The sequence below is a fragment of the Nelumbo lutea genome, chromosome 1, assembly GCF_056320005.1.
Source record: "Nelumbo lutea isolate HS-2025 chromosome 1, American lotus-T2T, whole genome shotgun sequence".
NCBI lineage: Eukaryota > Viridiplantae > Streptophyta > Magnoliopsida > Proteales > Nelumbonaceae > Nelumbo > Nelumbo lutea.
The window spans coordinates 189,567,901-189,580,830 of record NC_142684.1 but is presented as its reverse complement, the minus strand read 5'-3'; the positions used below and the strand labels follow the sequence as shown (position 1 = coordinate 189,580,830).

Below are 12,930 nucleotides of genomic sequence, written 5' to 3'. Positions count from 1 at the left end.
TGTCATTTTCCATTGTCATCTAATAAAAGATTGATTAAATCCATTACAAATTATAAGTTCTGTATTAATAAAATATTAACTATAGAGTAGATTTTAATAAATCCATAAAACTATAAAAGATATTTTAATAAATAACCCTTTTCTAATATTTAACTTTTCTTTAACAAATGTTATGCATCTCACGGATCCTAACAATTAAAATAGGTATATGTCAATAGATTACACTAATGGGTGATATGATCACTATTAAACCGGATAAGGATGGCTAGCTCAATATCATGTGTCGTCTGTCGTTTAGTGAATACTTGGATGTTTGGCCTGGGCTTGAAAATCAAGCTTGGTTTATGCTTGGGCTAGCTAGACTTAGTCTCCACCACACAGTATATTGGAGTTGGCCCAGATCCATCGTTACGTCAAAGTCTTCAGTAGGCCTAAGTAATTGTAATTCCATCAAAACCCATATCGTGGTGGACCCTTGAAAGGTGGCTCACACAAATTTTCTTCTTTACTATTTTTGTTTTACTTGCAGGACCTTTTATTATTATTGTTATCCCCTTTTTCATTGGATTTGGATGCCAGTTTAATAAACCACCTAAATCAATGCTTGCTCAACAAAGGAGTCGGTGGTCAAGCTAGCTTCTTAATATACATACCTACCTCTAACTTTAGTTAAATGTTTTATCTTTTAACCAATTTTATATTCCTCTTGCTTTAACGGTAAAAATGTTATAAACTTTTTTTCCCACTATGGATTTTTCACGAACACAAAGTGTGTAATATTAGTATTTGCATCCCTTCTTTTTTCCATTATAGGCTTAATTATCAGGTCTACATATTATCAGTCAAACTGTTAAACCGAGCACCATTCATGAGTGATGAGGCAAATTCTGGTGTGAGTTGAAAACGGCAAAGTAAACCTTCAACTCAAGACTTAAGATCGACTACTTTTAATTTGCAGAGTACCAACATAAATGGCTTCCCATTCAACTGTAAATTAAACCGAAACCAGGGCTCTGACATAGATGATGATATGATCCACTGGTCATGAACTTGAAAATTTTTTTATCCTCCTGGATTGGAGTTTAACACGGTACTAATCTTTGATTTGAACGCCAATTACCTTTCATAGATGGAATATCCCATCTTAAATATTTTGGCATCTGTTAAAAGTTGTCTTTAATCTTTTTCAAGAATAAGTTGGAGGTATTTCAAAGGACAGATGTCAAAAAAATTTTGAAATTGCTCATTTAACGGCTTAAAATGTAGTGTCTACCTGATCCAGACTCTCTTAATCAAAGCAACTACAATAATGGACTGAATGATTATATAACAATGTTTTAAAAATCCATCCGGGACTGAAATCGCTTTGGCCATTGGTTTCTGGGCCAGTGGTTCAACCATCTGATCTGAACTAATAGTCCATTGCAAGTTTTAAAAAATAACTAATTAGAATAATTAGAATAAAAATGGTCAAAACTGTTTTCTTGATTGAACTGATCAACAATTTAATCATCTAGGTCAATAGAAGCAAAACAACAGTTCGGGGGTAAAAATGAAACCAGTTATTTGAATGATTTATTCAGCCCGACCTTCCAATTAAGTCAATGACAATTTGAAAACCATGTCATATAGTACATACTCTAGGGATATTAATGGCTGATTTCAGACAAGCATCAAATTAAGGAGACCCTCAAATCAAATACGAATTTATTATTATTTTTTTTTTTTAATTTTAACTTTTAAGGCACCTAAATCATAAGAGTGTTGGGTCTTACTAAGGTGGCGTTCGATAGCACTTTTTAGTCTGAGGTCTGAAATTATTATTTTTCAGACCTCAGACTCGTTTGGTGTCTCCTCTGAGATCTGAAAACAATAGCGTGCGGGCCAGTTTTTAACGCGCTCAGACGCGTTTCAAAGTTGATGCATTGTCTAAATTACCCTTCAACTCTTTTCAAAATGACATGCCTTACCCCTATTTAACCCCAATCCAAAAAATCTAGGTCATTCCTCTTTTTGCTCTCAGGGACGGTAAGGAAGAATGCCACTTGTGAATCTAAGCTCCAAGTAGGTTTCATTATCACAATTTATCACCTTTTTCTTTTTCTTTCCAACCTCTCTCTCTCTCTCTTCTGGTCTTCATACCACCGCAACTCTCAATAGTGGCAGTTCTCTCTCTCTCTCTCTCTCTCTCTCTCTCTCTCTCTCTCTCTCTCTCTCTCTCGTCTTCCTACCAGCGCCGTTGCAACTTCCAACGTCAGCGGTTGAGTAGTAGTAGTAGTAATAATAATAATGATAATAATAATAATAATTATTATTATTATTATTATTATTATTATTAATTATTTTTACCAATTATTAATTATTAATTATCTTTATATTTTTATTAAATAATAATTATTTTTTGTTAATTTTACTTATGTTATTTATTAATTATTAATTATTTTTATTAACTAGTAATTTTTAATTATTTTATTAATTTTTAAATATTATTTTAATTTTTATTAGTGTAAATTATTAATTATACAAGATTTGTAAAAGTTTCCCTTCCTTTCCTTTCCTTTCCCTACATTTTCCTTCAAACCAAACATAGCCTTAGTGTCTCTTGACTACTAGCATATCCGAATTCCTAAAAAAGATTATCCTTCCTATCCTACCATGATGCAACAGGCCAGTCCCCCTCTTTACCTAGAGATGTAACGGGCGGCACGAACTTGGACTAGCCCAGCACGATGGTCCGCGGGCCGTGCCAGGCCCGACACCATCATGCGGGTCGTGTTGGGCCTGGGGTTTTAGGTCCACGGGATGGCATGGCACGGCACGACCGAGCGGACTAGCACAGCCCAGCCCGTAGCCTAGCCCTCGACACGGCCCATATATATAAATATTTTATACATATTTGATATATATCATATATATGTTGTATATATATTTATGTATATTATACATATTTTTATATACTTTTATATATTTATATAATATTATATAGATTATAATTATATAATAATATATAATATATTAATAAAATAAATAATTTTATTACACCAATTTATTTAATTATTGTATATATAAGCAATTGTATACACAAAATTCATATAAAATTAAAATTTTAAGTTTTTTTTTATCAATTTTTTAAATAAATAGCTTTGGCTTGATGCATGACCCGACTTAGTCCAAGGCTCAGCCCACGGGCCAGCCCAATCCGCGGCACGGCACGGGCCTGCACAGGCCTGGGCAGTGGGACATGTCGGGCCGACCCCAAGTTTTTCACCGAGGAGGGTGGCATGGCCCGTAACGACCCACGAGCCATATTGTGCTATCTCAACACTGCCCAGTTTACACCTCTATCTTTACCCGCACCCGCATTACACGAAGAATACTAACCAAAAATCTGCATGATTTACGTTATTATTTAATAATGATCTTTCTCGTTATGATTGTTGTTGTTTCTCCTCTATATCCCTGTTATATCCACGATAAAAAGGAGGCCAAGAGTTCAGACTGTGTTTGGTTTTAAAGAAAAGGTAGAGAGAGAGGAAGGAAAAGCTATACAAGGTACTTTACCTACCTTTTCTTTCAAACCAAACACACCTTGATGTTCACATCGTCTTCCCTCTTCTCTCATTTCTCATCTATGTGGTTAATGTTTTTTAAGATTTTGACTATGATGCCAAAAAAACATGATACTAGAAAGAATTAGAATCAATCAACTAACACCATAAAACCTAGAATCAATCATGGTGCTAGACAATGGGGGTAGTGTTCGGGTTGTGTTTGAACTAGCTGAAGTCATCATGTGTCGGTCTTCGTGGCCAACCTCCTCGGACCACGTCAGTACCGCTCAATGCAGCTACACCACGAGAAGGCATACTAAGTAGATAGAATCCTATACGGACAAGGAAACACACCTCGAGGAAAGGGAAACCTCCTGAGAACCTCAGCGGGCGATCTCATCTCGGCAACCCCATGAACCTTATCCGACTATAACATGGATGTTCATCTACATAAAAGCATCTTCCTTCAAGGTAAAGGACTTTGGATTCTCAACCTACTTCAACACCCTTTGCATTTACCCCGGTCTACTAGCCTATTCTCCTCACCTTGTCTAATTGGCAAAACTATCTGACTGTCTTCGGTTCGAATCAGAAAACATCAGGTAACCCATAACCCCCAACCCTAGTATAGGCAAAATTTGATCACCATCACCACCTATCTCTCTCTTTCATTAAATCATTCCCTTCCGCTTAAATCTCTTTCAACCCTTGGCTTCTCGTCAAGGGCCAACCAGACCTAAACATGGACCATAGTCCAAATCCAAAGGTGTGTCGAAACCTAAAATTGCCAACCCATGCCTAACTAAATTTCATTCAACCCCTGGATTTACTTGTTTGCTAATAATCTTCTCGAAACTCAAAATGGTATAAAGTAATTAACGAAGTCAAATCTTCAAGTTCCCGGTAGGGACCTGAATCCCGAATGCCAAAATAAATCAAAATGAAATCTGACTCCGGGTCAAACAATCCAACTCAAATTAAGAAAATCATTCTGGATGTATTTAAATTGTAAATTACAGAAATCTAAATGGTCAACTAGTTCAAAATTGCCCAACCACCAGCTTGACTTCATTAGCGAGCATGCTGGTTCTTAATATGTAAGCTTCCATAGTTGAATTTCACGACTTTTTTTATTCTAAAATAGTTCAGTTGAATGTTCTTTGCAGCATGAAGTTACTTGACCAAGCAACAAACGTGGACAGATTTACTACTCACTTTCTCTACCCGCAACATACCCATAGTACATTGCAGCCGCACATCTATGGCGATGTGTGGCTGCAATTCAAGGCGGGTAGAGTGTGGGTCGAGAGATCACCTGAACCTTGCAGGCCATGACTTACAGCTGAGAGACTAAAAGAGTAAACCATGATTAATTAATTCAAGGCGGGTAGAGTGTGGGTCGAGTGATCACCCGAACCTTGCAGGCCATGACTTACAGCTGAGAGACTAAACGAGTAACCCATGATTAATTATTAGCTAATCTTAAACTAAGAATCTTAGACGTTATCTTCGCACTAGCTTAAAATTTTAAATAATCATGACTCAGATAATGTGCTAACTTCACTAACACTTCTCATTTTTCGTTGCTCCTACCAGTATTTTTTGGCTTATAATTCGCAGATTTGCAGTAACCTTTATGTTGTAAATCTTACGATAAACGTTATCTTCATATCCGAGAAACCCATATTTCCAGATATCACAATTTTTCATTGTAAAGTAAATGACCGTCATCTTCTCAAATCTTATTTTCTTTCGGGTTAATTTTCCTATTGTTGATCTTCATCCTTCGCATTAGTTTGTCATGCCTGGAGCTCAAATTCACCGATGCTTCGCTAGCTAGGCCGGCCTGGAAACAATTCTGGAAGTTTCTCTTTTTTATTTTACATGCTTGCAAAACCCGAATCAAGGTAAGAGATCTCCAGGTCTTAATTCTTAATTTTCGTTTTCCTTTTTCTGGTTAAGAAGAAAATGAAGATTGAGTTTCAGGTAATGATGGAGACTTGGATCAGTTTGGTGGTGAACTGCTAATGAAATTCGAGCCTGAACTAAACGAAGTCCACTAACAAGTAAATATGCATCCCTCATTAAGGACGAAAACCAGAGCATAAGAGAGAGAGAGAGAGAGAGAGAATATGCAGAGGTTACTCAGAACATTCCGGAAAATAAGTGGGGTCTTGCACCAGCAATATTCAAGCACAGTATACCGGCCACTGAAGAAGGGGCCTTCGACAACCACTTTAATCTTCCTCTTCTTCGTTCTCTTCATCAGCGCCTTTCTTTCTGCCCGCTGGATCGACGCTGTAAGTCTCCTTTAATCCATTAATGGCTTTTCAGATATTTTTTTCCCATCTTTTCATTCGATCAAGTCCAAAACAAGGGTGGTCATGATTCAGTTTGGAAGGAGTACAAATATGATCAAGGAGTACATTATAAAAATAATATAAAATACAAGGTTTTACTTTTACACTCCATATATTTGTATTTATAATTTTGTACTCCTTCCAAAACTGTTCGATCAATCGTGAAAAGAGCAGTATTGCAACGAAGATGCCCCCTCGTCATAAAACAAGCACTCTTCTCTCTAGTCACTAGTAGTCATGTATTTTAGGTAATTAGAAGAATATGGGATGAACTATCGATGAATGACACCGACCTATGCATAGGGTGTCCATGCAATAATTCAACAGTGACATAATATGATTTGGAGCCCATCTATTGCTGCTGATATTTCGTTTTAGCTAGATGGGATCTGTTTGGTAGCTACAGTCTCCCAAATTTCAATGGGTGAGATTCGTCATAGGGGGATTTTCAAGAGAAATTAAACGTTCACGGTGAAACTGCTCCATCCATCTTGAATTGCTTTTGGAAGAGATTGTTGTTTTTTTTAGGCTCATTTTGATGAAAAAAGAGTATAAATTCAAATATATACAATATAAATACATATAAAATAATACAAATATAAGGTTTTACATTCTACATATTTTTGTGTTTGTATTCTTTCTAAACTGAACCCTAAGGCTGTGTTTGGTTGCAGTGCAAATTTATTTATATTAGTATAAATGCATGGGAGTACAAATGCAAAAAAATACAAGTTGTTGTTTAGTTTTGTTTTGGATTTTACTTTGTTATGTTTCATGTCTTGATTTACTTCATTTTTACTGCAATCAAATAAATTAAACTAAAATTTAAAACAAAAATAAATCAAAATTCACACTCAAATAAACTAAAATTTTGTATCAGTACAAATTTATTTGCATTACAACCAAACGCATCCTTTAAGAGGGGTTGAGGAAGGCTAAAAGCCTAAAACCTCGTGGTAGCAAAAGCGAACACGCATTTGTAAATTTGTAACTCATCGACTCATCCCGTTCAGAAAATCAGAGAAGGATCATTCCCTCCTTTTCAGAAGGAAGCGGAAGTGAAATAGCCAAAGAGGGGTTGATCTGACTTTACATGTATTCATTTTCATCGTCCATGTCAGCCCCATTATACGCTCTGATTCATGAGGGTACTGACTTTAACAATTGAATCTTTTATTTTAGTTCAGAAATATTTCAAAAGAATAGTTTAATTGGATACGTGAGGCAGTGGCTTACTCATTCAAGCTTATCCGATAAACCACTTTGACTAGGCTACGTACCCATGCCTACATTCCTTTTTGTCTTCTTTTTAAGAAAAACAAAAAAGAATAAAATGGAAAATGGTTTTAATACGGGTCTTGGTCTTCTTGGAGGTGCTGGCAATGTGTTGTTTCAGTTAGGAAATTTTGGTTTTGAAAACTACACAACCCTAACTAAATCCATCAAACTACTCAATCTGTTGTCCAACTTCCAACTTCCAACTTGTTATTGAACCAAGGTAAACCCTTACTTCATTGTTTCTGAAATGCATTGTTCAATTTGGTTCTGAAACACAAAATATTGTATATTTTGTAACACATCAAAATCTTGTATTTTACAACGTGTTCAAAAAATATTGGTTTTTAATATTATTTTGATAAAAAAAAACATTTATATTTCAGATCCCAGTGCTTTAAAACACACCACACCATCATATTAGTGGTGATCATTTTCAGCCTAATCTGGCCCAGCCTAAAATTTCAATGGTAAAATACAAAAATCTTTTCTGAAGTTTTTGGCAATCATAAAAATTTTCTCTATAATTTTATTTTGGCAAAAATCTCCCCTCTATTTTTGAAAAATTGCACTGATTATGATCAAGACGGAAAAAGTTAAACGGATGATCAATATTTTCAAATGCCTATTTTACCTTTTGCAAATTAGTTTACATCTCTTGATTCACTTATGCTTAAAAAATCAGTACCCTCATATTTTAATCCTTCAAAGGACTAACTTAGCTTTGAGTACCCCCCCCCCCCCAATCCAGCCAGAAATTTTTCAGCTCCAACCAGCTTTCATGGCTTCATCCCGTCTCAAAACATTTCTACTCATGGGCTGTCAGCTCCTCGTCTTCTTCTTCTACTGCTCCTTTAGATACCCATTTGGTTTCTATAAAATCTGTCTGCAAATCCACACCATACCCAGATGCCTGCTTCGACTCGTTGAAGCTCCCCATTTCATTCGATATTAACATCATTCCAAACATCCTTAACTACCTTCTTCAGACACTACAGATTGCAATGTCAGAAGTCGGCAAGGTCTTGGATCTCTTCTCCACCATTGGAGACTCGGGCGTTGTTGAAAAGCAACGGATGATCCATCAGAGACTGCTAGGAGCTCCACCAAATTACAATCACTTCTCTGCAGAGATCCATGTCCTGGATCCAGTCAGACGATGACAATAAGCTATCCGATGCTAGAGACTTCCTAAGTGCAGCTCTCACCAACAAGAACACCTGCTTGGAGGGCCTTGATTCTACAACAGGTCCTCTGAAACCAGTCTTAGTCCAGTCCATCATCAGATCTTACAAACATGTTAGTAATTCACTCTTCACTTTGCCTAGCCAGTCCCACAGAAAATGCAAGGTGGGTCGAACAGGTGCCTCATGGGCTTCCCCCGTCTTGGTTGTCCCCGAGAATCGCCGGATATTGCAGAGCTCCAGCGGAGATTACAATCCAAGCAACATAACTACAGTGCTAAAGACGGTACCAGAAACTTTACCACCATTACTGTTGCCATTAACTTTTCAAAAATAAAGGAGAGGTTCAGAAACTTTAGGAGAGGGGTTTTGTATTTTACCCAAAATTCAAACTTAAGCATAGGTTTTATTATGTTCAGCTTAGGCCTAACTTTTGGGCTGCATCAATTTCAGGGCCAGGCTTGGGCCTTGGTTTTGTGAGCATTAATTCGAAGAACATTAAGTTTAATTGAATGCTAATTAATTAACCCTTTCCTTCTTGTTTGTCCACTAATTTACTTCCCAGTGCTAATGGCATTCACAAAGAAGAGCTTAATTATGTACAGTACATTGGCAGTTGTGTGTTAATTATGATCAGTTGTTTTTGCAGTCATCCGGCGCAGGCGGTTCAACGCTGAAGGCCCTAGTAGCATTCACACCCTCCAGAAATAGACTTGATGAAATCCCACTCAACTGCTCAGCTGCAAATATAACACAAACTTGCTCCGTAGGTTATGGGGAAAAATTTGAGCAATCATCATCAACTGAGGTATGCCCAGAATATTTCCGTTGGATCCACGAAGATCTACGGGTATGGAAGGAAACTGGAATCTCAAAGGAGATGGTGGAAGGAGCAAAAAGGTCTGCGTTTTTTAGGCTAACGATTGTGAATGGGACAACTTACATGGAGAAATATAGAAATATAGTAGAAGGAAGAGATGTTTTTACATTGTGGGGGATCCTACAACTTATGAGGAGGTACCCGGGAAGGCTGCCAGACTTGGATCTGATGTTCAACGTCGGTGACAAACCAGTTATCAGGTCACGACCCAAGGACGGAGCTCCACCACCTTTATTTCATTATTGCGGAGATAACTGGTCATTCGATATCGTCTTCCCTGATTGGTCCTTCTGGGGTTGGTAAAACAACATCTTCCTACTTCCTAACTATTTCCATTTTCCTTTTGTTCCAACTTCCAAGCCCATATAGGGCCCATTTATCGTAGCTGTGGGCCATGGGCCAGGTGACCATGAGTTTTTACTTATAAGCCCATCACCGATCACCGTTACGTTAAGGTTGGATACTTGTGCAGGCCAGAGATCAATATAAAGCCATGGGAACCCTTGTTGAAAGACTTGAAAGAAGGCAACGAAAGGACCAAATGGGTTGAGAGGGAACCTTATGCTTACTGGAAAGGGAACCCGGCCATGTCCAAAGGCAGAAGAGAACTCGTGAACTGCAATGTATCAGACAAACAGGATTGGAACGGCCGAATTTATAAGCAGGTACCCATGACTAACTATGAATGGAATTTATAGTTATGATATAAAATTGCTTGCACTCTATTAATTAAACATATTTGCAGGATTGGATCCGTGAATCTCAACAAGGTTACAAACAGTCAAATTTAGCAAACCAATGCACTCACAGGTTAGAGAAAGATGTACAAATTTGTTTCGACTTGTAATTTAATTCCTACAACTTTTTCTTCTTTTTTTTTGTTGACGATATTAATTCTGCCAATGCATAGATACAAGATTTATATCGAAGGGATCGCTTGGTCAGTCAGCCAGAAATACATTCTGGCCTGCGATTCTGTCACATTGATAATCAAGCCTCAATATTATGACTTCTTCACAAGAAATCTGGTACCTCTGCATCACTATTGGCCAATGAGAGACGAGGACAAGTGCAGATCTATGAAGTTCGCCGTGGACTGGGGCAATAATCACACACAAGAGGTGTCATCAACTGGGCTGTTACTCTAATTAATTAATTAATTAATTCATCAACTGCATGTATGGTTTTTAAGTTGAGATTCCTATTCCTATATAGCTCAACTCAATTACTGCCTTGTATTGTAGAGAACATATCCCGATATCCATGACAAATAAAGAGCTTCTTTCGTGTCTTTTCGCGTTTGGTCCTTCACTAAACTTTTATTCGTTTTTTTCTCTTCTAAATCTGTAAAGCTGTATATGCCAACTAGTGGGGCTTTGTTAAAAAATTTTAGGCAAAAAGATTTAGGGGTGCAGTTTGGATAAAAGATTTAGGGGTGCAGTTTGGATAGGCCCAACCTGAACCTGATCCAGTTCAACTCAACTTTTAACTCAACATCTTGGGTTGGGCATATTGAGTTTTGTAGCCCAATTTTTGGTTAGAATATATTGATAATATACAGATATGTATATCATAAAACATCAGAGGTGGGCTGAAATTGGGTCGGATTGGTCTTGGGCTATTCGGGGCTTCATCCCAAGCCAAACATGAGTTTAGATTACGCTTAACTTTTTTTGCCTAAACCAGCTTGAAGTTCAAAAACTCAAGCCCAACTTGTGCAAAGCTTTGGTTGAGCAGACTCAGGTTGGATCTACCCAAGTTGCACCTCTAGCTCCTCTTGCCTCAAATTCTTTTAACAAAACCTATGCATCATTCAGTTCCCCGTTAGTTTTTCATAAATTTATTCTAACTTTTGATAATTTTCAATAAATAATGATTAAAAGTAAGAAAATAACAGTAAATTACAATAAAAATTAAGTATTAAAACAACAATATATTACACTAATTTTTTATGATTTTCAATCATTAAAACTCAAAAAATAACAGTAAATTACAATAAAAAATTAGATATTAAATAGCAATAAAGTATACCAATTTTTGATAATTTTCAAAAATTATCAAAATCGAGCTTTCCTAACAAAACACACTCCTTCTATCTTCATCAACAGTGTGACGTGGAATAGGCTGCTGAGTGGCAATTTGAGATTGGCAGGAAGGGGGGAAAGAGATAATTAAGGAAAGGTCAGTATGAGGAGTTTGGAATAAGGAAAAGCATGGTGATATGGACCGTTTCGCTATATATATAGATAGATTTTTGGTCCTTGACTAAAAACCGATCTAAAACCAGAACTGCTTTGGCCCTAATTTCTGGATTAACAGTTTAACTGTTCTGTAAGGTCGAAAGGGAACCAGTTTCTGAGCCAAACGTTCCAACCGTCTTAAATATTCAGCGACAGTTCAAAAACCATGAATCCAAGATGGAAGGATGACATCGACTAGACTTAAATTTTCGTTTCCAGTTAGGCCCAGCCTAGCTCAATGATCATGTTATTATGTAAAAGATAGAAATAGAATAATCTGCTTGCAAATTAGTGTTTTGTTTTCTTTTTATAAATCCAAATAGCTTTGTGGTGACAAAAAAAAAAGTATTTGATTTACAACTTATTTCTTTTCATTTGATATTTTTCTGTCTAATTATTTTATTTATATTAATTTTTAAATAGCTAACAATAGCACTCCATAACTCATATATAGAAATGGCAATTTTCACCCTACCCGATAGATATACCTGCTGTCCTCTTGAGGCGAGATTGTTTCTTCTCATATGAAAAACAAATTTCAGGGTGGAGACAGATTTAAGGATTTTATAATCCATACAAATATAGTATTAAGCTAAACCTAATCCTCCCAATTTTTATTGATTTGTGTCTGAAAATTTGTATATTATGAATTTAAGCATTACATATTGGGCATTGATTTTTTTATTCAAAGCTTATGAATGTACTTATTATGTGTTGGACTTAATATTAATTGATAATTTAGTATTCTTTTATATATTTCAATTAAATAATTGAAATTTTGGATAATTTTTTTATGTTATTTTACATATTTGTTATTTTATATTCATCGTGCCCCATCCTCAAATACAAAAAGGATGCATTCAATGATCGAAGCTATTGACCTTTGGGACAATCTCGTAGCTCAATGCATTCAATGATCGAAGCTATCTGACCCGGTCGCCTCTACTATTTTTTGTACCCTATTAATAAAACTAATAAAAATAGGTTAACATTTAAAAATAATATCAAATATGAGTAAAAACATTGGTTTTTTTTTTCTTCTTCTTGCAATTACTCATCAGTATCGTCACCCGCCATCACTTATTTCTACCGCCTCTGCCCACCTCCACCTCCGCCTTTGCCCAATGCCGCCACTTTTGCCTCTACCTCCAGAGGTTTTTAGAGTGACGCTACAAAAGCCCCCGATCAATAATAAGGTCCTCAGTATGTGCTTTTCGCTGCTGAAATGGCTAAAGTTGTCAATGTCAAGATTTTCCAAATCTGTACCTCTTGCGGGCTGTAAGCCATTTTCATGACGACGACCACAATCGTCAACAGGTACTTGAGCGCATTGTATGCCTACATTCGGTCTTTTTCTTCGTAAAAGCATCAAGCACACTAATTAAATTTAAATATATAGCTTCAAAATGTCAAGTGCTGCTGCCCACTGGCATTATATTG

General features: G+C 36.6%; 1 protein-coding gene across 2 annotated transcripts; it reads left to right on the top strand.

Annotated features, from left to right (window-relative positions):
• Nucleotides 1-5,128: 5,128 nt before the first annotated feature.
• LOC148879970 (uncharacterized) lies at nucleotides 5,129-10,407 on the top strand. 2 transcript variants are annotated; one of them, XM_088961759.1, is made up of 6 exons: nucleotides 5,129-5,458; nucleotides 5,538-5,851; nucleotides 9,020-9,549; nucleotides 9,723-9,915; nucleotides 9,996-10,060; nucleotides 10,161-10,407. In XM_088961759.1, the coding sequence occupies exons 2-6, from the start codon at nucleotides 5,684-5,686 to the stop codon at nucleotides 10,396-10,398; spliced, it is 1,194 nt and encodes a 397-aa protein (XP_088817885.1). In that variant the 5' UTR covers nucleotides 5,129-5,458; nucleotides 5,538-5,683; the 3' UTR covers nucleotides 10,399-10,407. The 2 variants fall into 2 exon arrangements, with proteins under 2 accessions (XP_088817885.1, XP_088817884.1); XM_088961758.1 differs by lacking the exons at nucleotides 5,129-5,458; nucleotides 5,538-5,851 and adding exons at nucleotides 7,391-7,409; nucleotides 7,938-8,656.
• The last annotated feature ends 2,523 nt before the right edge of the window (nucleotides 10,408-12,930 follow it).